Source organism: Dichotomopilus funicola, assembly GCF_033296635.1.
Source record: "Dichotomopilus funicola strain CBS 141.50 unplaced genomic scaffold C8A04scaffold_1, whole genome shotgun sequence".
NCBI classification, from domain to species: domain Eukaryota; kingdom Fungi; phylum Ascomycota; class Sordariomycetes; order Sordariales; family Chaetomiaceae; genus Dichotomopilus; species Dichotomopilus funicola.
This window is the reverse complement of record NW_026944022.1, coordinates 1,305,566-1,329,071: the sequence shown is the minus strand read 5'-3', so window position 1 is coordinate 1,329,071 and position 23,506 is coordinate 1,305,566. Positions and strand designations below refer to the sequence as shown.

The window sequence follows — 23,506 nt, the reverse complement described above, 5'->3', positions numbered from 1 at the left end:
TTTCGACGGGAACCATTTGGTTGCGTTACCGGTCCGCTCCGTCGCACGAGCCGATCGCACCGTCCCACTTTCCGATTTCTTCTTTGCGCGCCCTTCCGTGGTTCGTGCTGCGCTGGGTTCGATCGCTGGAACCCAGGGGAACAAGGCACCGATCCAGCACGCTCGCCGTCTTGTAACTCGACCTTCGCTCTGCACGACCTCACCCCCCACCATGGCCTTCCACGTGGGACCGGGCGATGCCGCCCATCCAGTACGACGACCTCTTCAACTTCGACTTTCACAATCTACTGCGACATTAGCGTTAGCCGCTGCTTTTTTACCCACAGCGCTGGGTCACGAAGGACACCACATGGATAAGATTCCAGAGGGGGAGGCCATCTCCCTGGATCCGATAGTATGTTGTTTGCGGCGGTATTGGGATGGGATGGTATGCTTGGGCTGTGGCTAACATACACAGGACACGACGCTATGGGTACACATCTTCGTGCAGATGCTTGCCTTTGGCATTCTCTTCCCCGTCGGGATGGTTCTCGGAGTAAGTTTGGAGACAGACCCGTTGAAGATCGCCAAAGGCTGACTGTCGATATCTTCCAGATCGTGAAAAGCCGGTGGCACGTCCCGGTGCAAATCTTTAGCACTGCTCTCGCCGTACTCGGCTTCGCTCTCGGCTACTGGCACGGCGGCCGACAGTTCAACTCGAACAACGTACACGTCAAGGCTGCGACCCCGCTGTTCTTCCTCATGGTAGCCCAAGTTGTGCTCGGTCTCTACTTGAAGCTGCACCTCGAAAGGGGAATACACGGCCGCATCCGGCCCGTCTTCCGAATCCTGCACAGCATCAACGGCAAGGCGTTCCCCGTCTATGCGTGGGTGCAGATGGTCTTTGGCGGCATCACGGCCCTGGGCTTCTGCCAGGGCGACCATATCGGCCAGTGCCTGGCGCACTTCATCATGGGCGGTGCCTTCATCGCCTACGGCGTGCTGCTCACCATTCTTCTGCTTGTTGGCCAGATCTGGCTCCGTCGTACGGGCCGCAGTCAGGAATTCTTCGATAGTGCCGTCATCGCAGCCTGGGGTTGTGTCAACACCTTCACGGAACATCGCTGGGGCACGGCCTGGGTCAGGAACGACTGGCAACACACGTCCATGGGTATCATCTGGTGGAGTGCCGGTTTGGTGGGTGTGTGGCTCAGCAGGGACAGGCACGGCGCCCCCAAGCGCAACTTCATCCCAGGCTTTGTTATCCTCATTACTGGCTGGGGTATGTCCGCGCACCCCCAGGAGTTGATGATTAGCGCCATGACCCATAAGATGTTTGGGTACACTTTGATGGCAGCCGGCATCACGCGTATCATTGAGGTGTCCTTCATCCTCCGGGACAAGCCCGGTATCTCGGAAGATGGGACCGAGATCAACAGCTTCCAGTTCATCCCTGTCTTCGTAAGTTAACTTCCACCGCTCTGGCCGCATCGCCACGCTGACATAGTCCACAGCTTCTATACGCCGCTGGTTTCCTCTTCATGGGTGCTACCGAGGAGCAAATGGCGCTTTTGGCTGCGTCGGGTATGGACCATGTCGCATATGTCCTGATCCTCTACAGCCTGGCCTCACTTGTCTTCTTGTTCACCATGGCGCTACTTCAGATCTACGACCGCGCCAACCCGCTCCCCAAGCCAGTTGTAAACGGACACGCGGTGCGGGGCGATGATGCACGCCTGCGGGATGTGAACGAATTTGAGCTGGACGGACTGGTCAGCGACGATGAGGACGAAGAGCGTGCTACGAGGCGGAAACTCCTACGGGATGACGGGCTCGAGGATGGGCCGGACACCCCAAGCACGGTGGCCAGCACCGTGGGGCGGAACAGTGACCGTGTTGCGTAAAAAGGGCCAATCCCAGAAAGGTTCGGTAGATAACGTCGAAAGGGTATTTATTTCCTTGGTGCTTTTTGCATTGGGTCGGGTCGGAGTTGGGTTTTCCATTGAGTAGCGCGGAGCGGCTATGTTGTTTCCCATCCCATTCTAGAGTTCTTAATGAACAGTCCATACTTCAAATCGTCGCCCGGCCAGCCGTCGACCAAGACCTCAAAACAAGGGAGGATGGATGCAATTTTCATTGTTCAATGAGCGCGTTAATGACGTCGACCAAACCAGGGATCCACGCGCCGAGCCCAGGCAGCGACGCGCTAAAGACCGAATGATGGCAAACAGCGCATCCTCGAAAATGGTTTGACAGTATCGAGCTTACGAGCTTCCTCATTCATCGACGGCAATGTCAGCTCAAGGGCGTCTCGGGAGAACAGATCGCCGTCGAAGGAGTCACAACCCCTCATTTCTCCAACCCCAAATTTCAACAACAGGTTCAGTGGGTGTCACAACATCACCGATACAGCCGGGCCGAGAAATCGAAACCGCCGCCCGTATTTCCGACTGGATTCAGTACCACTACTCGAGTACCTCACGAAGCACCGAAGGTATTAAATACCGCCCAAATCTCGGCCTTACCCAACCACCAAGGCCAACATCATCACCCCGCACGAAACTTGGACCAGCAACCATTCGAACCCATTCTCAATCCTTTTTCATTATAACTTGTTAGACTTTTCTCAAAATGTCCACCGTCATCCTCAAAGCCGAGTGCCTCTGCCGCGCCCACACCTTCACCCACTCCGTCCCGCTCTCCACCCTTCCGCTCCGCGGTTCCTCCTGCCACTGCACATCCTGCCGCCACGTCACCGGCGCTCTGCGCGGGTCCGCCGATGCCGTCTGGCCGGGGCCTACCGCGGACATTGTGCGCGTCGCTGGGGAGCCGCCTCGTCATGATGGCGACGACGCCGACAACAACGACGGCGAGAAAAACAACGACGGAAACGCCAAACTCGCCCGGTACCGCCACTCTCCGCGAGTGAATGTCCTCTTTTGCGCGCGATGCGGGACAGAGCTGTTCTTCGAGGAGTGGGAGAACGCCGAGGCGAAGAAGAGCGGTGCGGAGGCGGCATATGCCGTTTTCACGGGTGCGTTGAACGCCGCAGCAGCGGAAGGACCCGAGGGAGCGGATGTACCTCCCATCACGTCGGTTCAGGTTGTGCAGTATGCGGATCACATATTTGTGGGTGATACACGCGATGGCGGGGCGTTGCCGTGGTTGAGGGGGATTAATGGCGAGGGTCAGCCGGCGCCGAAGGTGTGGCTTGGTGGGAGGAACAGGAGTGAGGAGGTGGCGGAGGGGGTGCGGTGGCCGGCGGTTGAGGCGTTGGCTAAGTTTGAGGATGGGTTGAAGGGGGCTGAAGGTGACGCGGGCAATGTGCCGATTCGGTGTCATTGTGGCGGTATTGATCTGGTGTTGCGCGCGGGCGAGGCGCAGAGGGAGTTTGAGGCGTTGCAGAAGAGTGGGAAGGAGCTTCCGTGGTTTGCAGACCCGGTTACGTATAAGGGAATTGGGTCCGTTGATGGGTGCGACTCGTGTCGTCTGGCTGTGGGATCGGAGCTGCATAACTGGACGTTTGCGCTGGTCAAGCACATCTCTTTTGCCGGGGCCGACCAGGGCGGGTTTCCCGAGGACACCCTGGGGCTTCGGGCCGCTGTGGATGCGGCGGATGGCACGACCCGCGACCCACGGTTTGGTACGATCACGTACTACTCCAGCTCGCCCGAGGTGCAGCGTTACTTTTGCGGCCGGTGCTCGGCGGTGCTGTTTTATGCGGCGGACGATCGATCCGAGCTGGTTGATGTGGCGGTCGGCCTGCTCGACGCTCCGGATGGTGCACGGGCAGAGACGGCTGTATCGTGGGCATTCGGGAGTCCCATCGTGTATAGGCAGGACATGATCGGGACGTGGCGAGAGGCACTGGTGACTGCGGTCGAGCAGGATGCGGAGGCTTGGAGGATAGAGAGAGGGTATCCGAAGTTTTGGCGTAGGGCTGCAAAGGAAGCGGCCGAGAAGGCCAAGCAGGAAAAAGCCGAGAAGGAGAAGGCTGAGAAGGAAAAGGCCTCCGGGGCCAACTAAAGTATGTCAAGCTCCTCGATGGGTTATGTTTGGTTCCGTTAGTTAGATACTATTGTCTGTCAGAGGGATGTCGCTGTTGTGAGAAAAACAAAAGGCGTATTTCCAAACCATGTAACATTACAAGCGTCAGTGGTTTAGTGGTAAAATCCATCGTTGCCATCGATGGGCCCCGCGTTCGATTCGCGGCTGACGCAGTGTATTTCTTTTGGCATTGCCTCCACATCCTTTTTTGATACCTGCTTATTATGGGTAGAACGGGGCAGTTCCAATGACAACTCCTTCGCTTGATAATTTATCGGTGTTTTTCTGGGTGGACACATCCCCTCCAAAGCCTCCATGAGGATGCCTTGTCACCTTGTGAAGCACAATGTGGAGCATCCAGCTCAACAACGAATGGGTCGGAATTGAACTCTGATTCCAATACATGTGCTTTCCGACAAATAACTCGTTGCTTCTGAGCAAAAACACCGGACGCCTGCGGGCTCAAAAAAGTCAAAAGGGGTCATTTGCTCTCTCTAGCAAAATGAACCGTCACCTGTAGGATTCGAACCTACGCTCCCGAAGGAACTGCCTAACATGCTAACTGTTAATTAGCAGGGCAGCGCGTTAACCACTCCGCCAAAGTGACTATCGTTGTAATTTTGAGGTTTCAACAAACATCTTGATAGACGACGATTTCGGCACCCCCGATCGTCCACAAACTACCTCGGTCATCGAGCACAGCCCTCCTCGCACTTTTGTCCCTAACGGAGCTCGGAGTGCATTTAACGCCGCATTGCCAAATGATTACTGATTTCAAGGATTTAATTGAGAGATCGTGCCCCTCCTTGAATAGCCTCAGTGAGATGGTTTCGTCGACGCCCCTGTTGGGAAGCTCCGTTGCCCTCAGCAGCTAGGGGCGGGAATTACGAATTGTTGTCAAATTCCCTATGTCCTCGGAGTGCCTCTAAGCTCAAATAAGTGGCCCTTCAGACACCACTGAGGGATTAATGCCATTAGTCTTCATGCATGCTTCGTTTTCCCCCTGAATGGCCCATCTTGGCGTGCCAAAAACCTGTAATGGACGTTCACAGCCTCACTCTTGATGCCACATAAAAGGGACTCGCCCGGCTCTGCCGGAATGAGTCGAACTCCCAACACGCACCCCCGAATTCAACCCCCTCATTACTATCACGATGCCTACCTCAACCGAGAGTGTTTCCAAACTGTACGGCAGGATCGCCGACCTCGAAAACCAACGCCTGGCCGAGCATCCTATGGAACGCGAAATCACTCTGCGAGCGATACGCAAAGAGCTAGGTCCCATCCCAGGCAAACGAATTGCAGATATCGGTGGCGGGCCAGGCAAGATCGCTTTTGCCCTTGCCGACGACGGCTACGACGTGGACCTTGTCGACTTGAGTCCGGACCTGATCCAACTCGCCCAAGCCGAGCAAGACGAGCGTAAATCTGCCGGTGTCAAGCCACTCCTCCGCAGCATCGCCGTGGGAAACGCACTCGACAAGTCGGGTCTTGCCGAAGGCTTGTATGACGCCGTCCTGTTGCTAGGCCCCTTGTATCACCTCCTCGAGGAGCCGGAACGGGCGAGTGCAGTCACGAATGCGCTGCATCTCGCGAAGCCCAACGGGGGCCTAGTGTTTGTGGCATTTATCAGTATCGATGCGCATCTGAGGGACGTCGCTATGCGGAACCCGGGGAAAGTCGTCGACCTGAAGGAATTTTACACAAAATACGTATGTTTTCAAACACGGGAAGAAGCTCTTATACACACGATATGCCCTACTGACGAGGTTACCAGTTGATCGACGGCCGTTATGAGAAATCAGAGCCTGGGTTGGGCCAAACGGTGCAGTCATTCCATACTCGCCCTGACGACATTCGGGCATTCTTCGCCTCCAATTTTGCCGACTCGCTTGAGCTGTTGGAATTGCGGTCAACAGAAGGGATTCTCGGTGGCGGCCTCGACGCGACGCTCGCAAAGTCCAGTGACGAAGTCGTTCAGGTTTGGGTGGATCTCATGTTTGACGGGTTCTCGACGAAGGAGCAGCATCTGGGTTGTGCGGATCATCTTTTGGCCACTTTGAGGAGGAAGTAATTAGTGGTCAAGGATAGGATGCATCATGACGATTTAATTCTAGAAAACATCATCGCAGAAATGACAAATGTTTTGCGGACAAAGAAGACATGATCTCCCTTACTCATTTAGTGACAAGCTTAACAAGCCGCCGAGCTCAAGCTTTAGCCCATTGATGGAATGGCTATTTCCGGGAATCCGGGGAATGCCCAGAGCCACTCCGACAATTTAGCCAGCACTTTTCCGAAGCCATTGAGATCCGCTCGAATCAAGTGGACGCTGACCAGGTATTCGGCACGCCAACGATGCACCGTTCCTGATGTTGGAGCAACGATGTAACCATGCACAGCGACCAAGAATCCAGGGTTCCAGACGAGTCCGTCCACGCGACGATTTTAAGCGGCGATTCCTCGATATAATTATCACAGATAGACCACCACCAGGCCTCACGGTATTACCTCAAGGTGACATTCTCCGCTCCCTCTTGCAACCTCAACTTTTACGCCGGCTTGCTCTGGGCCAAAAAGTTAATTACCATGAGGTTCCTTTCTATGGCCCTGGCCCTAGCGGGTTCAGCATGGGCGGCCAACTCTACCTACCATAACCCCATCCTCCCCGGCTGGCATTCCGACCCCTCCTGCGTCCAAGTTGAGGGGACCTTCTACTGTGTCACCTCCACCTTCATCTCCTTCCCAGGTCTCCCGATCTACGCCTCTCGCGATCTCCTCAACTGGAAGCATGTCAGCCACGTCTGGAACCGCGAAGCCCAGCTTCCCGGCTATAGCTGGGCCACCGCCGGCCAACAAAACGGCATGTACGCCGCCACTATCCGACACCGCGACGGCGTCTTCTACGTCATCTGTGAATACCTCGGCGTCGCCAACAAAGACGCCGGTGTAATCTTCACCACCACCAACCCCCTCGACGACGCCTCCTGGAGCAACGCCGTAACCTTCCCCGCGCCCAAAATCGACCCAGACCTATTCTGGGACGACAACGGCCAAGCCTACGTCGCCACCCAAGGCGTCCAACTCCAAGCCATCGATACCACCACCGGCGAGGTCAGCGAACCCGCCATCCCCCTCTGGAACGGCACCGGCGGCGTCTGGCCCGAGGGTCCCCACATCTACCACCGCCAGCACGGCAACGAAAGCTACTACTACCTGATGATCGCCGAAGGCGGCACCGCCGAGGACCACTCCATCACCATCGCACGCTCGCGCAACCTCACAGGGCCGTACACGGCGTTTGAGAACAACCCGATCCTGACCAACCGCGGCACGAACGAGTACTTCCAGACCGTGGGGCATGGCGACCTGTTCCAGGACACGAAAGGCAACTGGTGGGGCGTGGCGCTCGCGACACGGTCCGGGCCGGAGTTTGTGTCGTATCCGATGGGAAGGGAGACGGTGTTGTATCCCGCGACGTGGAATGTGGATGTCAATGGCGGGTGGCCGGTGTTGCAGCCGGTGCGGGGTGAGATGGAAGGGTGGGAGTTGCCGGAGCCGACGAGGGATGTGCCGGGGACGGGGCCGTTTGTGGATGATCCGGATGTTTATGATTTTGGGGAGGAGAAGGGAGTGGGGAAGAAGGGGAAGGAGGGGGAGATTCCGAGGAATTTGGTGTACTGGCGTGTGCCGAAAAAGGGGGCGGTTTCTGTGGTTAAGGGCAAGGGACTCCGCCTGGTGCCGGGGAGGACCAGTTTGTCCGGAGAGCCCGGCGGTTCGGACCCGGCTTCGAAGGCCATCTCGTTCATTGGGCGCAGGCAGACCGACAGCTTGTTTACCTATTCCGTGGACCTGGATTTTGATCCCAAGAAGGATGGCCAGGAGGCCGGGGTCACGGCATTCTTGACGCAGATGTCCAACATCCAATTGGGCTTGGCGAACGTGGATGGGGAACTGAGCTTCCGTTTCAATGTCTCGGGCAAGGTTAAAACCAAGGCGGTGCCGAAGAAGTGGAAGAACAAGACGGTACGATTGGAGATCAAGCTGGCCGAGCCCGGTACAGAGTACACTTTCTCTGCCTCGTTAGCGGACGGTTCAAAGGACGATAAGGTCACGCTCGGCACGGGGTCAGTGAAACTGCTGAGCGGAGGATCCGGCTCGTTCGTCGGGACGTTGATCGGGGTATATGCGACGTGCAACGGGGCCGGAAAGGGACCCGAATGTCCCTCCGAGACGCCGGATGCCTACTTCACACGCTGGCGGTACACCGGGAACGGGCAGTACATTTCGGCTGAGGAGTTGATTCCGAGCGGTACTGGTGAGGGAAAGCAAAGAAAGATAGTGACTGGAAATTAGACTAAATTAAAGTCGGGTTATGATAATTTTGCCATCCATGGTTGCAGAACAAATGTGACCCTGTACTTCTACCATTACTCCATCATTATACCAGTATTCACCCGCCCGAACTAAGTCTTAGTTAGACTCACATCCTAACCGTCTAGGGACGTCTTGAAAACACCAGCTGGGCCCCGTCCTAATTAAAAAGCTGTTAGCCAATGCCGGTATCTCAGACAGAACAAACGTCACCCACCATGGGAAACAAGGTCGCAAATACACGAATCTTTTCCGACTCCTCTGTCGCCACATGCCTCCAGTCCAGCTCCAGTGCCGCTTTCCCAATCATGGCAGCCATCGTCAGCGGCACATACCGCCGGGCCAAGCAATCATGCGCTCCCGCGCCAAAAACCAACCAGTTCTTCGTCTTGCTCTCCGCGTCTCCCGTAATCCACCGATCCGGGTCAAACATGTCCGGATTCGGGTACGCCGCTGGGTCATGCAACGCCGGGTAGCACGAGGGGATGACCATGGCGCCCTTGGGGACGGTGTAGTCGGGTGTGACGGGGAACGACTTGGTGGCGAGATAGGGGACGAAGATGACGGGGGGTCGGTAACGGAGGAGCTCCTTCACCACGGCCGCGGTGTAGGTCAGCGACTCCAACATGGGGAGGTCAAACGGCTTGTAACAATCACCTCCACGGGCCGCCAGGTTCTCCGCCCGCAGTCGGTCCAGGACGTCCGGTCGCTGGGCGAGGATCTGGAACAACCAAGTTGTGGCGCTGCTGGAGGCGTCCTGGGAAGCGAAGAGGAAAGTAAATAGCGTCTCGGAGATCTCTCGGTCGGTAAACTCGCGGATTAGGTTTGTGGGTTTACGCGCATCTTCACCTGCCGCGATGCGTTCGCGGTAGCGGTTGGACTCAAACATGTGCAATACCCAGTGGTCAACGATGCATGTTGGGGCTGCGCCCGAGGCCATGTTGCGCTTACAGGCCGCAGCACACCTGGCAAACTCGGCGTGGACCGTGTCGGCCGTTCGCTTTCCACGCCACGGCTTGGTGAAAGGGATGTGCATGGAGAAGGGCACGTTGACCAGCTCGAGTGCGGCAGTTGCGAGATAAAAGTCCTCGGCAATCTTCTTGACGGCTTCTGGGGAGATGTAATCGCCAAAGAAGGTACGGCAAGAAAGGGCGCAGTTGATCTCGCGAAATAGGGTCATAAACGCCTGGGGTTTGTTATGGTTGGCCTCACTGGCGGTGACAAATTTGTCAAAGTAGTCGGATAAAACTCGCTCTTGGGCCGGGAGGTACGTTTCCATGGCTCGGTTGGTAAAGAGTGGTGTCAAACCCCGACGGTACTCAGCGTGGGCTTTTCCCTGGAGAAAGACCCATGCTTTGTGACCGAGAATGTCCTTTGCCAGAGGGACGATGCATGGCTCGGTGTAGGTTGGGGATTTGAAGACTTTGTGGGCGAGATCGCGGTCGGAGACGAGGACCACGAATCTGTGACGGTCATTATGCGTTAGACACTTTCTCATCTTTCAGTGAAGGGGTCTGCTTCCACTCGGACGTACTTGTGAAAGATGGATACACAGCTCAGGGGCCCGCTGGCCCATTGCGCTAAGTATGACTCGAACTTTGGATGCAGTGCGTGAATGAACGGTCCCGTAAGAGGTATCTTGAATCGAGGCCCGATGATAGAGCCCTTTCGATGCAGGTATGCGACTAATACAAAGAGTTAGGCTGAACGTCTCGCCGCCCAAAGGTATTAATGTTAGAGATTTACCTTGATCATACAACACAAGCCCCAGGAGAAGTGTTATCAGATACTGCCAAATAGACCAGTTCAAAGTTGAATACGTGAAACTTCCTCGCCCTGATGTTGTCTCGAGGGACCTCCCGAGAACGTCCAGGGAAGCATTCCCAGTGATGTTGGCAATATTGGTCGACATGGTGAAAAGTAGTGGACGGCCTCACATTGCAAGTTCCAAGAATAACCAAAAATTGAAAATTTCTCTGCGTTTTGAATTCTTTTGAATTCCTATTCCTCTCGTGAAAGGGGTCCTCTAGGTTGCTGGGACGCATCCAAAATGTGTGTTATATGCCCGATTGGGACTAGACTCCGCCTTCTGTGAGTAATTCAGCGTCGACATCTTCAAACGGCGGAGACTAGTCCTACTTCGGTTAGAGTCTTTTCCCTTCTCGCCCTTTTGTGGTCCAACCGCCCACGACTTTCTCGATTTTGGCTCTTTCTCCTGAATCGCAAGGCGAGTTCCCGGTCAACACTGTATCGCACCGCTAGTTGCCTTTCGTCTTTTGCTTCATTCGAGCACCGAGAATCGAGATCATATTTTGGAGTAGCTTGAAACAACGACACATGGGACATCACAGTGGGCCTTCTTGCCCCCACATCCACCGGAACATCACTGTCCCCCTATTCTCACTTGAATCAAGTCACCAATCTAGCAATCCCCAAAGCTGCGATGCGCCGTACTCTCCGGAGATCCTGTGCCGCGTGTGCTAAATCTAAACACAGCTGTGATCTAGGCACGCCACGCTGCTCTCGCTGCACCAAGCGCAAAGTTCAATGTGTCTATGCCAACGAACCCTTGACCGCGGCCCTCTCCCCCCATGAAGAGCCCGGCTCTTCCGGACCCTTGGTTGCCTACAAATTCCCACCCGTTGACCCTTTCGAGTCATACCCCGCGACAAGACTCCCTCGAGCTCATGTCCAGCGCCTCATCCACAGTTGTATGTTTGGAGGTTTTAACTCTTGGCTTTCACAGATACCCCCCGGCTCTCCACTAACATGGCCTAGTTCTCCACAAAATTGCCTTCCAGTACTACCCCCTTGACCTCGGCGCAACAACAAACCCCTTTCTTGTTTCTTGGTGGCCAATAGCCCTAGGAGACCCAGCCTTGTTTCATGTGTCTCTACAAACAGCATGTCTCGACGAAGAGTTGTTAGCTCAAAGGGGCTTCCACAACTCAGAAATTCTCATGGCCGATTCCGTAGCGCTGCTCCGACGGAAAGTTGAAGACACAACCCTAGCCGTTCAAGATGGGACATTAAACTCTGTCATCACACTGGCGACTATCGAGTTTGGCAAGGGTAACACTGACATTGCCGAGATGCATGTCAACGGGGTCAAGAGACTCGTCGATATCAGGGGTGGGATCAGCTCCGTAAGGCAAACGAGCCCATTGACCGCCAGAATGGTCAGCTGGTAAGGCACCGCAGGTTCTTGTCATATTCATCCTTCCAAGACTCACACGTACAACCAGGGTATCAATGCTCATCATGGGCTCCCCACAGTTTGGGACCCAGGACGACACGGGAACCGGGCCCGGAATACCCCCTATTCCGGAATGGCAACTCGGCTCTGCCGCTGCGAGTGAAGGGTTACTCGAGCTTGGCAATCTTGGGATTGCCCCAGAAATCAGGAACATATTTCTCCGACTTCGCGCCGTTTTCAAAAGGGCCGAACAGATACCTTTCACATCGACTCGGTTGCACGATCTGACATGTTTCGTCATACACCGACTTCTACCACCAGCAAGTAGCACCACTAACGATTCGTCCCAACTCACCGAATGCGTCCGCTACGCAACGATACTCTACATGTTTATAATACACGGCCCGACGTATTTTACACATGCGGTCATATTTAGTCGAATTCTTCACCAATTTATTTTCTTTCTTGGCAAGGAAGAGTCGTTAGAATCGTACCCTCGGCTCAGACTTTGGTTTTTCGGAATTGGGTTGGTGGCCGCGGCCGGGACACCTCATTACCCGGCACTGGCACAAACCGCTAGGGCTACGGCTGCGGCAATGGGCCTTGGAGAATGGGATGATGTCTTTACGCAGATTCGGGAGGTATTATGGTTGCAAACACCGCAAAGCGTAGCTACTTTCCGATCACATTGGGACGTCATTTTCCAACCCGCTGAGTCTCCAGGACCGATAGGATCGGTTGGCCATATGTCACCAGGAAGGCCAAACCCGTCTTTCATATGAAATTTAATATCAAATTCTGTGAACCTGTAACAATCATGCCTTCGACTCGAGTAATTCTGCTCTCATTCTCAGAAAAGTTGACGATATGGTAATGATTTACCAGACCCTAGGCCACCCTTGCCCAATCTAAATGTCCATCGTTGGAATCGGTTGCCCCTTGGCGTCCAGTCTTCAGTGGTTTGTTATAATCAGGTAGCGGAAAGTTGGGCGGATGCTAGGAGGCGCCAACTCTAACTCACCTCCGCGTCACCACAGCAATTTCATCCAGACCTAGGGAATAAAAACACCACAAAACAACCAACTTGGGGTGCTAAAAGGAGCAAAAGATAAAAGAAATGCCCAATAACAGGATTGAACTGTTGACCTTCGCATACCATATACGGGAGAACCGGTATTAGTACGACGCTCTAACCAGCTGAGCTAATCGGGCCTCTTGATTGGTGGATATTTGCCAGTCGGTTTGGGATCCCTAAGAACACATCCCAGTGCCGTCAATGGGATGGGGGCGTTGCTTTACACGAATAGTACTCCGCCGATGTGCTTGTTGCAGGGGCTAACAAGATGTATGCCATGAGGGAATCTAATTTTCCCCTTTTGCCAAGTCAAACTTCTGGAACCGTTTTGTCCCAAATTTTGGAAGCCGGAGTGTTTGTGGACCCGCCGTTTGATCGTCTGTCAGCGCCAAAAGCGGCAATGTTCCGGAAGGAATGGCCGCGAGGCAGTGCCTGCCCTTCTTGAGGTCGGCCCTTCTCTCCTGGTGTTCTTCTGACTGGCCCCCACTGGATAAATCGAAGCATGTTGAGCCGGCAGCCTGATTGACGCGTTTTCGACGTCCGCGCCAGACCCCCACTGCAACTTCTCCTTTTCTCGTCGGTCGTCCCGTTGTTCGCAGTCGCTTATCGTTCCTTTGGCAGATCTGCCTCTCAATTGGTTATTCGGAAGCCTTCCCTTCTTTCCGACCAACAAGCTTCACAACTTGCATCATCGCTTTCGCCCCACGGGGTCCCCGATGAAACTTTGTTTGCTTGTCGCAACCGCACACTTCAGGAGTCACTCGAAGGGCAAGATTCACCGTCCATCTTGACGGGCAGCACGATCGTCGTGTTGCTCATCATAGTTATATACACACTTTTAGTCTCCGCTATATTGCTGTAAATCCTCAGGATCGATCAATCGTTGCTTTCGGACCCGTCTCCCGGATAATATGGACCCGTGCAATCTCGAACTGTCAGGGGTTGTTCAGTGACTGATGGAGATGGAGGGCATATATTCCAACGGACTCACGCTGCCCGCGCTGTACGCGCGTTGCCATTGCCAGCTGCTGGAACGAACAATCGTGGAATGTTCGGTTGCATGGAAAAAACGGTGTTTCCCGGGTTAACCGCCAATTTTTTTAGTAGATCGGAAGAGGCTCCTTTGAATCACAGATTTAAACCTCCAATTCCGTCTTGGCTTACCAGAACGCCAGTCCCACCTTTACCGCGGTTTGGGAACCAAGCGTTTAACAGGGGAAAGCGATGCAGATCTTTTTTTTCTCGTTAGAGATTGCTTCCCGACAAGCCGCCAGCGACCTCCAAGCACGCCTTCATCCTTCTCTCTCCACTCCATCGTCAGATGCCGGCCGGGCAGACAACCCCCGGGTGGGTTCGGGACGCTGCGCTTCTGGCGATCTTCCTCTTTAAGCGCGACCCGGCCAAGCTGCATCCCGAGATTAAATCCTAGTCCACTCTTCTCAACGGACTTGCAGACTGCAGCCTCCACGCCCCAGAGTTGAGGAAAAAGGATCCCCAGGATCAGCCGCGGCTTACGATCTATTCGCCCGAATGCTCCCAAGATAAATTAAAGACCAGCCGGCAAAAGGGAGAGTGATCCGGCGCCATGGCTCCGCTGCTGCCGCTGACCCCAGACTGCGGGATGGCGGATGCGCGGGGGGAGGTGGTATAACTGTGGACGGAGACGCCCGTCGATCTCGTGGGGAAGGGAGAACTGTGCCCGTCGCCACCCACTGTCTTTACTGCTTGTTTGTTGAACGAAGAGAGGGCAACAACCGGCCCGTCTCGCCGAGTTACCGGACCAGAGTGTTGCGCGGTCAACGTTAATTGACCCCTTGACCACCACTTGACATTCCTCCACAGCCACGACATCATCACCTTCATTCACCATGCATCGGCTGACTCTCCCCTTTGTCGCCTTGCTGGGTGGCGTCACAGCGGTCTCACAGGTATCGGCCGTGGAAAGCGTCGATGCGTTGACCGATTGTTTGACCGCGGCCAGCGTGCCGTTCGATGAGGCGGGCAGCACGGACTACGACCTCGACGTTTCCTCCTTCAACCTTCGCCTCAACTACACTCCGGTGGCTGTTGTGGCAGCTGAGACGGCACAACACGTTCAGGACGCCGTTGCTTGTGCGAATGAGGCGGGCGTCAAGGCTACGGCCAAGTGCGGTGGTCACAGTTATGCCTCCTTTGGGCTGGGTGGTGAGGATGGGCATCTGGTCATTGAGATGAGCCGGATGAACAAGGTGGTGTTGGATAACTCGACGGGCATTGCCACAGTGGAGGGTGGCACACGGTTGGGACACCTGGCCGTGGAACTGTTCAACCAGGGTGGGAGGGCGATCAGCCATGGGACATGCCCTGGGTGAGTTTACTTTCTGAGATGAAGAACTGCTTCGGTGGACTTGACTATGACGATTAGCTGACATCTTTAGCGTTGGTGTTGGTGGGCACGCCTTGCACGGTGGCTACGGCTTGAGCTCTCACACCCATGGGCTGGCTCTGGACTGGGTGGTTGGGGCTACGGTGGTGCTCGCCAACTCGACAGTCGTCAACTGCTCGGCAACTGAAAACCCGGATCTCTTCTGGGGGGTGCGCGGTGCTGGTGGGTCTATGGGCATCGTGACCGAGTTCCGCTTCGACACCTTCGATGCCGCGGGTAACTTCACGTACTTCGTCGCCCCGGTTAGGTGGGCGACCGAGGAGAAGGCGTTGATTGGCGTGAGCGCGGTCCAAGAGTTCGCAAAGACCATGCCGGCTGAGCTCAACATGCGGCTGTTCATCGCCCGCAGCTTTACTAACATTGAGGGGCTCTACTACGGCGACAAGGCAGGCCTGCAGGCAGCGCTTCAGCCGCTGCTGAACCAGACCAATGCCACGCTAGCCATGGCTACGACGGGTGATTGGATGGCCCAGTTGAAGTACTTTGGCGGCAGCTCGAACCTCGATCAAGGACACGGCTATGCGGAGGTTAGTTTTGTTCCGTGGACCCAGAGAAGCTTCCTTTACCAAATCGCACTAACATCTACTATAGCACCAAACATTCTACTCCACCAGCCTGTACACTAAGGAGCTCAGCGAATCGCAGCTACAAAACTTTGTCGGCTACTGGTTCAACACGGCCAAGAACAACACCCGCGACTGGTACGTGCAGATCGATTTACACGGCGGCGAGAACTCCGCTGTAAGCAATGTGTCGGTCGACGACACCGCGTACGCCCACCGCGACTACTTGCTCATGTACCTGCTGTACGACCGCGTCGACAGCGGCGAGTACCCGGCCGGCGGGCAGACGATCATGGAGAACTTCGCTTCCAACATCACCCAGGGTATGGAGCGTGCCGACTGGGGCATGTATGTCAACTATCCGAACTCGGGGCTCAACCAGGAGGATGCCCAGGCGAACTACTGGGGCTCTCACTTGGAGAGGCTGCAGGCTATTAAGAAGAGTGTGGACCCGAATGATCTATTCCATTACCCGCAGGGTATTCTTCCAGCAGTGTGACAGAATAGGTGGCGTGCATAGACTGGGAGAGGGTGTTGGAGTGTTTCTCCGCGGTGATCTAATGGTCAAGTAGCGGTGCGGATAAACAGTTGCATGAAAAGGGGTAGCATAACGACTCCCAAGTTGGGGACTCGGGAAATTGCATATCATAGGGATAACATGTATGTACATAGACGATGTGGAAACTGGCAGGGCAGAGCCTTCTTTGGGAATTATCTTGTTTCGGTAAAAGGTGTGGTTGACTATGTTGACTGAAGCTAGCAAACTCACTCGAGCAATCCGGTTCCGACGACGTGCACTTCTATATTTGACATTCACAACATCGCTATATTCACACCAACTCTCAAACACAAGGAACAGCCAGCACATACATACATACCCCTCAGCCACAACTAGCGAGCGCAACGATAAGCGGAATCACTAACACCATCATCCCAGCCCCAAGCTTCGGCGCACCATTAAATCCCAACTGGGTGTTGGTCGGCCGTTGACCACCACTCCCTGTCGTTGAAGAAGCATTGACAGGACTCGGGGTCGTCGCCTTGCCACCGTCACTACCAAACACAGACTCCGCCGATCCGGCCGGCGCGAGTCCGGCTGTTTCCTTCAACAACCCGACGACCGCATCATAAGCCAGCTTTGGCCGATAATCTTCCGCAAACATACACGCCTGTCCCTTGCCCGGAAACGTACTCGGCACCCAGCTATACCGGTCCGTGAACTGCCACACCGTAATACCCACACACGCTTCCACATCCAAACACGCACCCACCACGGCCGCATAGTCCCTCGCCTGCTGCACCTCCTCCACCCCACCGGGCGCAACAGGAACCTTCCCATGCGCAATATCCAACTCCGTAATCGCCACGTCCACCCCCAACGCCGCAAACCGCCTCAACGTCCCCGCCAACTCCTCCCTCTTCGGCGTCTGCCCCACGTTCATATGCGCCTGGAACCCGACACCATCAATCCTCGCGCCCGCCGCGCGTATCTGCTTAACAATCCCGACCGCGCCGTCCGCTTTGGCGGGGATGGTCTCGAGGTTGAAGTCGTTGTAGTACAGTTTTGCGGACGGGTCGGCTGCGGCCGCGATGGTGAAGGAGAGCGGGATGTAGGACGGGCCGAGGATCGAGAGGAAGACGGAGGGCGGGTCGGAGCGCATCGTGCCGTTTTCGGCGAGCGCTTCGTTGACTACGTCCCAGGCGTAGCAGCGGCCGGCGTAGTGCCGCATTACGGTGGTGAGGTGGGCGGTTAGGAGGGCGGTTAGGGCTGCTGGGTTCCAGGTGGTATTTTGGACTGGGGTGGGTTAGTTTTCGTTGCTTTGTTTGTTTGTTTTTGTTTTTCTTGTTCTTGCTGGGTGTGTCGAAAGGGGGGCAAGGGGGTAGAGGGCGAAAGGGGGGAGAACATACCGAACGGCGGTAACTGAGAATGCCATGTCAAGGTATGGCACCTCAGGAGCTGGCGATTCGACCGGGCGCGCTGCGCAACACGATCGGCTTGTGCGAACGAAAAGTTCCCCTGGAAGGGCTCGGTCGACATCCATTTCTGTGAGTTCTCAGGCGTGAACATGCCGAACTCCTTGCGGTTCGTCGCAATGGTTTGGTATGCCTCATCGTCAAAGTTGTTCGTGTCGGTTGCCGTGCCAAAGTATACCTTTCCCGTGGCAACCATGAGCGAATGTAAGCCGTCCTTGGTCTCGTTTGCGGATGCTCTTCTTGTTAATCTGGTTGTTGTTGTTGCGGTTGTGCCCGACACCAGGCCGGCCACTAGCAGTAACAACCCGTGTATGGTGAGTCTCATGATGCCCACCTTATTTCGTGAAATTTGCTACTGTTTACACTCCAAGAAAGCAGAGAGTTGACCCTGAACTTTCTCATCCGGAACTTAAAAACCCCCCCATCTCAACCTGACCCTACGGTTGACCCTGATTTAACCTGGCGCGTGGACAAACATGCTACCCCGATCACACTACCGCGTCTCGTCCGTTCCCGCAAACAAGGGGGCGCACATGTACGGCAACGGCCTTCCCGTGGCCGTCAGTGCATATAGCATCCAAGCGCGTGCATTTTGGCGCGGACTGATGAGGATGCGGTCGATCTTGCAGGTTTCAGCCCCACAGCAGTGTTAGTGAACCAAAATATTTTGCCGACGGGCCGTCATGCGTTTTGACCGCAAAAGCGCTGTCATCTCATGTGCACGGTGGACCGTCGCATCTCGTCCTCGGGGTCTTTTCTCATTTATGCATGTTCGTTCCTATTTTAGGGGTTTCTTTGAAGGTCCTAGGCCTTGGACGTTGGACGTCAGCGGTGGTCGAATAGGGTAAGTGTTTATCTTGTCAGACCATCAGCACCCTATTCAATCTGCGTTGGGTACCGCAGCAACAAGGGTATACTTCCGAGCAGGTTGATCACGAGCATCCTATTGAGAAAATAAGGGGGGTTAGACTCAAAAGTGTTCATTCGCTTTGGACATCTACCCGCCCCAAGCAATGCCAGCGTTGATGTCACCCAAAGCTAAGGTATCTCTCCATCAGATGCATTGGGAATTGGAGGATTACAGTAGTTTTCTCAGATTATCCCCAACTTCAAATATCGACCGCTCCATTCCCCTCTTCCTCAATTGACCTCTGCCCTGTTAGCCAGCCGCCCCAACCCAGTTCGAGTCTCGTGGGGTATTAACCGCCAGCAAAATTGGTGTTACCCCATTGCCTAGTCTGGCCATTCCCATTACCAGCTTTATGATGAACCCCATACGCTCTCCCTAAGCAAACTTCACCTCATCGAACAGCCCCGCCCTCACCTGTACGACGCTAGCTAGCTCGAACAAAAATGCCTGAAGAATAATGACATTCGTCAACACATGCGAAACCGACACCGCCTTGTTTTCCGATGGCGGGGTGCCCGGCTCGCCTGATGTGCCAGCCACACCAGCCGCGTCGCCGTGCACCTGCTCGTCGTCTGTCTCCCCGTCTTCTGACGGCGCGAGGAGCGCGTCTTCGCCGCCACCCTCGGCGGCCTTAGCCTCCTCCTCATCCGCGGCAAGCTTTTCATCCGCCGTGGAAACCCCACCCGCCGTGCGCTGCCGGTCGAAGCTAAGTGCAATGGACTCGATGGAGTTATCGGCCGTCGTCGCGGGCTTGGTATCCGGGATGCCCACCTTTCGTGCAAGGATGCTCTGGTCCACAGCCTGGAAAGCTTTGGCCTGGCTAGAGAACGCGTCGGGGCGGCTTATGGGGGTTTCCCACGGAGGAATGACGGGTGATTTTGCAGGAGGAGCAGTTCCAGGTGAGTAGGACCGTCCCGTACGTGAGGGTGGTGGATGCAGACTCAAATCTGGGGAGCCGAAAGGATTAGGGATCGAGCGATCTGAAACTGGCCGCTTCGTTTCTTTGCGGCCACGCGGGGTCCCAGATCGAGTGGGTGTGCCGAGCTCGGAGAAGAGGCGCTGCGCAAACCCTTCAAGACCGGATGGGCGTTCGCGGGACACATTCCGGCTTTCGTCTGAGAAAATGGACGCACGCTCCGTGCTGGGCGTACCGATGTTGCCGGAGGAGGAGACCGGCGTTTTGGCACGCGGTGGGTGAATCGGCAGCGGTTGGCTGGCGCAATCAGCGATCTGGAACGCCTCACGGCGCTGCTGGAGGAGGTCATCAAAACGCGGTATAATCTCCCGGTATCCAGCAACCTGGTCGCAGAGAGTTTGTAATATCTTGAGCAAACGAGGAAGATCCGCATGAATCCACCTAGGTCGCCGACGGGACTCCTGCATGGCTTGCATCTGTTTGTACTCGATATACTCCTGGGACTCCGGGTCTAGAGGTGGTTCGGGAAGTGGCGGGCTATCATCCTCCTCTTCATAAGCGTAATTGAGAGGACTCCGCATGAACCAGCCCTCAAGGTGCATGAAGCCACAGACGGCAAGGTCGAAAACGGACTCCGTTAATGCCAAATTTGTATCCACGGAATTGAGGAAAAACGTTTCTAGGCGGTCCAGGACGATGTTGAGTAAAGGATCATTAGGGTGAAGGGTGTGGGACCGGACATCCCTGGGTGCGCCTGGAAGGGTGTCCGGAACTGCCGGTAGTTTGTGGTTGTGCGTAGATGTCTTTGGCGTGACTAGCGTGAGGGAGCAAGGATGGTTCTCCAAACGCACCAGTGTGTCTTTGAGAACGTTGTCGTACATCTCGTCAAAGTTATCCTGCCCTCCTATGCTCCCGGCGAGAGAGGTCAAGTATTCCACTTCTTGTTGATGGCCGCCGGATGTCCGGTGATTCGACTCGCCCAGCACACCTTCCGTGTACAACAGGGTAATGACTGCATATCGATGATGCCGCTTAAGAATCACCGAAACTAGCTGGAGGGTAACGTAAACAGTTTGGTTATTTTGGGACCTGAGACACGCCAGAATCAGATCCACCAAGTTGAAAAGCAGTGGGTCCGCAGCTGCCTCGCCTTTAGACGCCATCATGGTTGCAAGGTCGAGAGACTTGCGCTTCCGAGCAGCGCTCACGGCGCCTCCCGCATTCGTCTTCACGGAACCCACAATATCCGGAAGACCCAGAAGATAGTGGAGAATAAGGTTCACCATGTCAGGATGGTCGAGTGACTCCAGAATCCGTCGGAGGTAAGTCAGGACGGCAACAGACGATCCACCGTCAACATCCGAGGATTCAAGCAACGAAGGGTATCTGATGGGGGTGAGTGAGTATTCGACAGAAGAAAGAGGGGGATGGACCAATCTTACAGTAATTGTTGCAAGAAAATGACTTGGAAATGCTCCAGCAAGGTAGACTTGACCTCCACCGACCTACAGTGGTTCAAGACATCCTGCCAGAAAAGAAGGTGGGAAAGGAAAGTGTCCAAGTGCGCCTGGAACTGAAACGAGCAGGAACTGACGATCTCGTAGTTGGATTTAGGGTGTTGATAGTCGGAAAACGCGAGGATAGGCGGAAGTTCGTTGGGTGGATGATCGATAACAAGCTTGCGACTCAGTTGACTATACAGAGCGCCCAAGCCAGTCGCCATCAACGTGGAGAGATCGCTTTCGACAATCCACTGTTCCAGTGAGACGGAGCTCGAAGCGGCCTCAATGATGTAGAGCAGGCCAGTCCTCGCAAAATCGCCAATCTTGCCCTCGTGATGTATGTAGTCCATCAATAAGTAAAATAGCGGGAAGTCTTGCTTTTGGGTCCTCCCGGCAAACCGCTCGCGCTGACCCAATGGCCGCGAGTCAGCCAGGCCAGCATTGTGTGATTTGAACCATGCCGTCAATATATCGGGTTCCAGGCGGATCTTCGTCGTGATATTGAAGGCCAGCTCCACGACGCGGGCTTCTGTGTCGGCACCGAGGCGGATGCTGTTGGCGCCTGTGATGCGGACCAGCAGGTTCGTTAAGCTCGCCGCAAACGCCTCGTTCTCGACAAACGCCTCCTCCTCACTCTCGATCAGGCTTGCGAAGAACAACACGGCCTCCTTAATGATCCACTCGTTGAAGGCGCTCGTCGCGATCTTGGCCACAGGAATGTAGACCTGCTTCGCGGCGGCAAACGAGATGCAGGGGTGAGGCAACGGACGGCGCGATTCATCGTTGAGTAGGTTCGTCAGTTCTTGAAGTCGAATTTCGATATTCTCGGCTGCCTCCTCATCGTGGGCCAGGTTGGACGAGTTGCGCCATGCGTGCTAGACAAGCTCAAGTCAGCGCGGGGTGGCCGAACAGGGGCGGTGGCCTCGTCGGCCACTAGGGCTTTTGCTCACCAGCAGCTGGCTGTATTCCTTCTCGAATCGGTGCAGTCGACGGGCAGGGTCCTTGGCAAAGTCCTTGCGGGAGCCGGCCGACGAGAGCGGCGTGTGTGCTAAGAGGCGCGACCACTAAGGGGAGACGACGTGATGATTAGCGATAAGGTGTTGCACGAGTCCCCTCTCCCCAAACCTTGAGGGATCCAACTTCAACAAAAGGGCCAACTACTTACAAAATCCATGGCGTCCTTGGATGCATCTCGGGAACAAGTCCCAGTAGTGCAAGCGGCGGCGTCGCTGTCCGGCAGCTCGTGTTGCCCGAGTACTCAGCGCATGAAATGCCGTGTTCCAGATGTCGCGAAATAGTTTCGCCGTATGGAACGCGGATGTCGAGCCGCTGTGTCGAGGACCACAGCGAGCTCCGTGAATGGCTACCCTTGACAGCTGTGCGGCAGCTGGAGCCAGGGACAACACCGCGCGCTGCTGGGAGCTTTGGGCACTTGGCACAGTGGGTGCTGGGCAGATGGACTCGATTAGGCAAGAGCCCGCTTAGAGACAGGGTGGGGTTGATCGACCATTTCCACCGCTCTTCCGTAAATTTTAGGCGTCTCTTGAAAATACCGTCCCCGACCACTTTGGAGCAACTTCCACCAGAAGGAAGAAAATCTCCCGGGAAAGTGGCCCCGACATTGACTACGCATTGGTTTCACTCTGGACGGAATCTGTTCACACGACCCGGACTTCGTCCCGTCCGCCTCGTTTTCTTTCTTCTCGCTCTAAACTCGGCAAACACTTGGTCTCTGGTGTTAACCCAGCGCTTGCCCTCGCCCACTAACCTTCCTCTGGAAGGGACGCTCGGAGCAACTCTTAGTGGGCAAAGCAAGATGATTCTCGGGCCGCACGCAAACCCAGTTCCTCCGGAACAAAATCTCAACCTTGCCCTCTGAGTTGGCTGCTGCAGGGTCCAAGCATTGAACATGCGTTGGGCTTCGTCGGGCAGGGGGCCAAATACGGGCCAGAGTCGCAACGCTAGAAAACGTCGTGCATCACCGGCCACGCTGTCACCAAAGTCGAGGCGGTATGCAGTTTGAGGTTGACGGGACCCAATGTCGATATCGATGACTCCCAGCCAATTCCAACCTCTTAGCGGCTGGGCTGCAGGGCCCCACGTGCTGTGAGTGGCCGGCGTGCTGCAGGTGGCCATCTGGCGAAGAAACGATTCGCTTGGAGTTGACGATGGGCCCGATGGAGACTCGTGGGGGAGCGGTCCCGCGCAAACCACCCCCGAACGCCAGCAACAAAATGTTCGAGTCATCTTCACCACCCCGCACCACGCTTCGGGACGTCGGCGGCTATGAGAGGGCAATGGAATGCTTCCTGGTGTTTTTCCCCGGCATTTGGCCAGCGCTGGGTCTGTGAAGCCGCCACCGCGAATCGCGATTCGAGGCGAAGCAGGGCCATTACAGCGAATGAAAACGCACAAACAGTCGTTGACTAGGATGTTGAGCAGCTTGGCTTGCAGAAGCAGCAAGGCACTCCCGCGCCCCGCGACCTAGGAGACGGCCTTCTTTGCCTCGGGTCGGACCTGTGTCACCCGGCCTCTTAGAGTAGCC

The 23,506-nt window shown here is 55.5% G+C and overlaps 8 protein-coding genes and 3 non-coding genes across 11 annotated transcripts; 6 read left to right on the top strand and 5 right to left on the bottom strand.

Moving 5' to 3' along the window:
• Positions 1–211: 211 nt before the first annotated feature.
• On the top strand, positions 212–1,883 carry C8A04DRAFT_33754 (uncharacterized protein; the record flags this gene model as incomplete). Its single annotated transcript, XM_062782585.1, has 4 exons — positions 212–394; positions 458–535; positions 595–1,440; positions 1,494–1,883. The coding sequence occupies 4 exons, from the start codon at positions 212–214 to the stop codon at positions 1,881–1,883; spliced, it is 1,497 nt and encodes a 498-aa protein (XP_062641679.1).
• Positions 1,884–2,610: 727 nt separating this feature from the next.
• On the top strand, positions 2,611–4,005 carry C8A04DRAFT_8675 (uncharacterized protein; the record flags this gene model as incomplete). Its single annotated transcript, XM_062785204.1, has 1 exon — positions 2,611–4,005. One exon carries the CDS (start codon positions 2,611–2,613, stop codon positions 4,003–4,005), a length of 1,395 nt encoding a protein of 464 aa, XP_062641678.1.
• Positions 4,006–4,128: 123 nt separating this feature from the next.
• C8A04DRAFT_t5 lies at positions 4,129–4,199 on the top strand. Its single transcript has one exon. It is a non-coding gene; the product is annotated as a tRNA-Gly (tRNA).
• Positions 4,200–4,534: 335 nt separating this feature from the next.
• C8A04DRAFT_t4 lies at positions 4,535–4,633 on the bottom strand. Its single transcript has one exon. It is a non-coding gene; the product is annotated as a tRNA-Ser (tRNA).
• A 547-nt stretch (positions 4,634–5,180) lies between these two features.
• C8A04DRAFT_24114 (S-adenosyl-L-methionine-dependent methyltransferase) lies at positions 5,181–6,100 on the top strand (the record flags this gene model as incomplete). The annotated part of the gene is made up of 2 exons (XM_062778981.1): positions 5,181–5,738; positions 5,804–6,100. 2 exons carry the CDS (start codon positions 5,181–5,183, stop codon positions 6,098–6,100), a joined length of 855 nt encoding a protein of 284 aa, XP_062641677.1.
• Positions 6,101–6,630: 530 nt separating this feature from the next.
• On the top strand, positions 6,631–8,496 carry C8A04DRAFT_33752 (glycosyl hydrolase; the record flags this gene model as incomplete). Its single annotated transcript, XM_062782584.1, has 2 exons — positions 6,631–8,338; positions 8,477–8,496. 2 exons carry the CDS (start codon positions 6,631–6,633, stop codon positions 8,494–8,496), a joined length of 1,728 nt encoding a protein of 575 aa, XP_062641676.1.
• A 28-nt stretch (positions 8,497–8,524) lies between these two features.
• On the bottom strand, positions 8,525–10,312 carry C8A04DRAFT_8678 (cytochrome P450 61; the record flags this gene model as incomplete). The annotated part of the gene is made up of 4 exons (XM_062785205.1): positions 8,525–8,560; positions 8,618–9,863; positions 9,935–10,085; positions 10,147–10,312. 4 exons carry the CDS (start codon positions 10,310–10,312, stop codon positions 8,525–8,527), a joined length of 1,599 nt encoding a protein of 532 aa, XP_062641675.1.
• Positions 10,313–12,714: 2,402 nt separating this feature from the next.
• On the bottom strand, positions 12,715–12,808 carry C8A04DRAFT_t3. The gene has a single exon. It is a non-coding gene; the product is annotated as a tRNA-Ile (tRNA).
• Positions 12,809–14,539: 1,731 nt separating this feature from the next.
• On the top strand, positions 14,540–16,158 carry C8A04DRAFT_33750 (putative FAD-linked oxidoreductase YvdP; the record flags this gene model as incomplete). The annotated part of the gene is made up of 3 exons (XM_062782583.1): positions 14,540–15,018; positions 15,089–15,623; positions 15,688–16,158. The coding sequence occupies 3 exons, from the start codon at positions 14,540–14,542 to the stop codon at positions 16,156–16,158; spliced, it is 1,485 nt and encodes a 494-aa protein (XP_062641674.1).
• Positions 16,159–16,424: 266 nt separating this feature from the next.
• C8A04DRAFT_33749 (glycoside hydrolase superfamily) lies at positions 16,425–17,958 on the bottom strand (the record flags this gene model as incomplete). Its single annotated transcript, XM_062782582.1, has 3 exons — positions 16,425–16,459; positions 16,651–17,454; positions 17,568–17,958. 3 exons carry the CDS (start codon positions 17,956–17,958, stop codon positions 16,425–16,427), a joined length of 1,230 nt encoding a protein of 409 aa, XP_062641673.1.
• A 960-nt stretch (positions 17,959–18,918) lies between these two features.
• Positions 18,919–22,135, bottom strand: C8A04DRAFT_33748 (Retinoic acid induced 16-like protein-domain-containing protein; the record flags this gene model as incomplete). Its single annotated transcript, XM_062782581.1, has 4 exons — positions 18,919–20,845; positions 20,902–21,836; positions 21,912–22,025; positions 22,127–22,135. 4 exons carry the CDS (start codon positions 22,133–22,135, stop codon positions 18,919–18,921), a joined length of 2,985 nt encoding a protein of 994 aa, XP_062641672.1.
• Between the last annotated feature and the right edge of the window lie 1,371 nt (positions 22,136–23,506).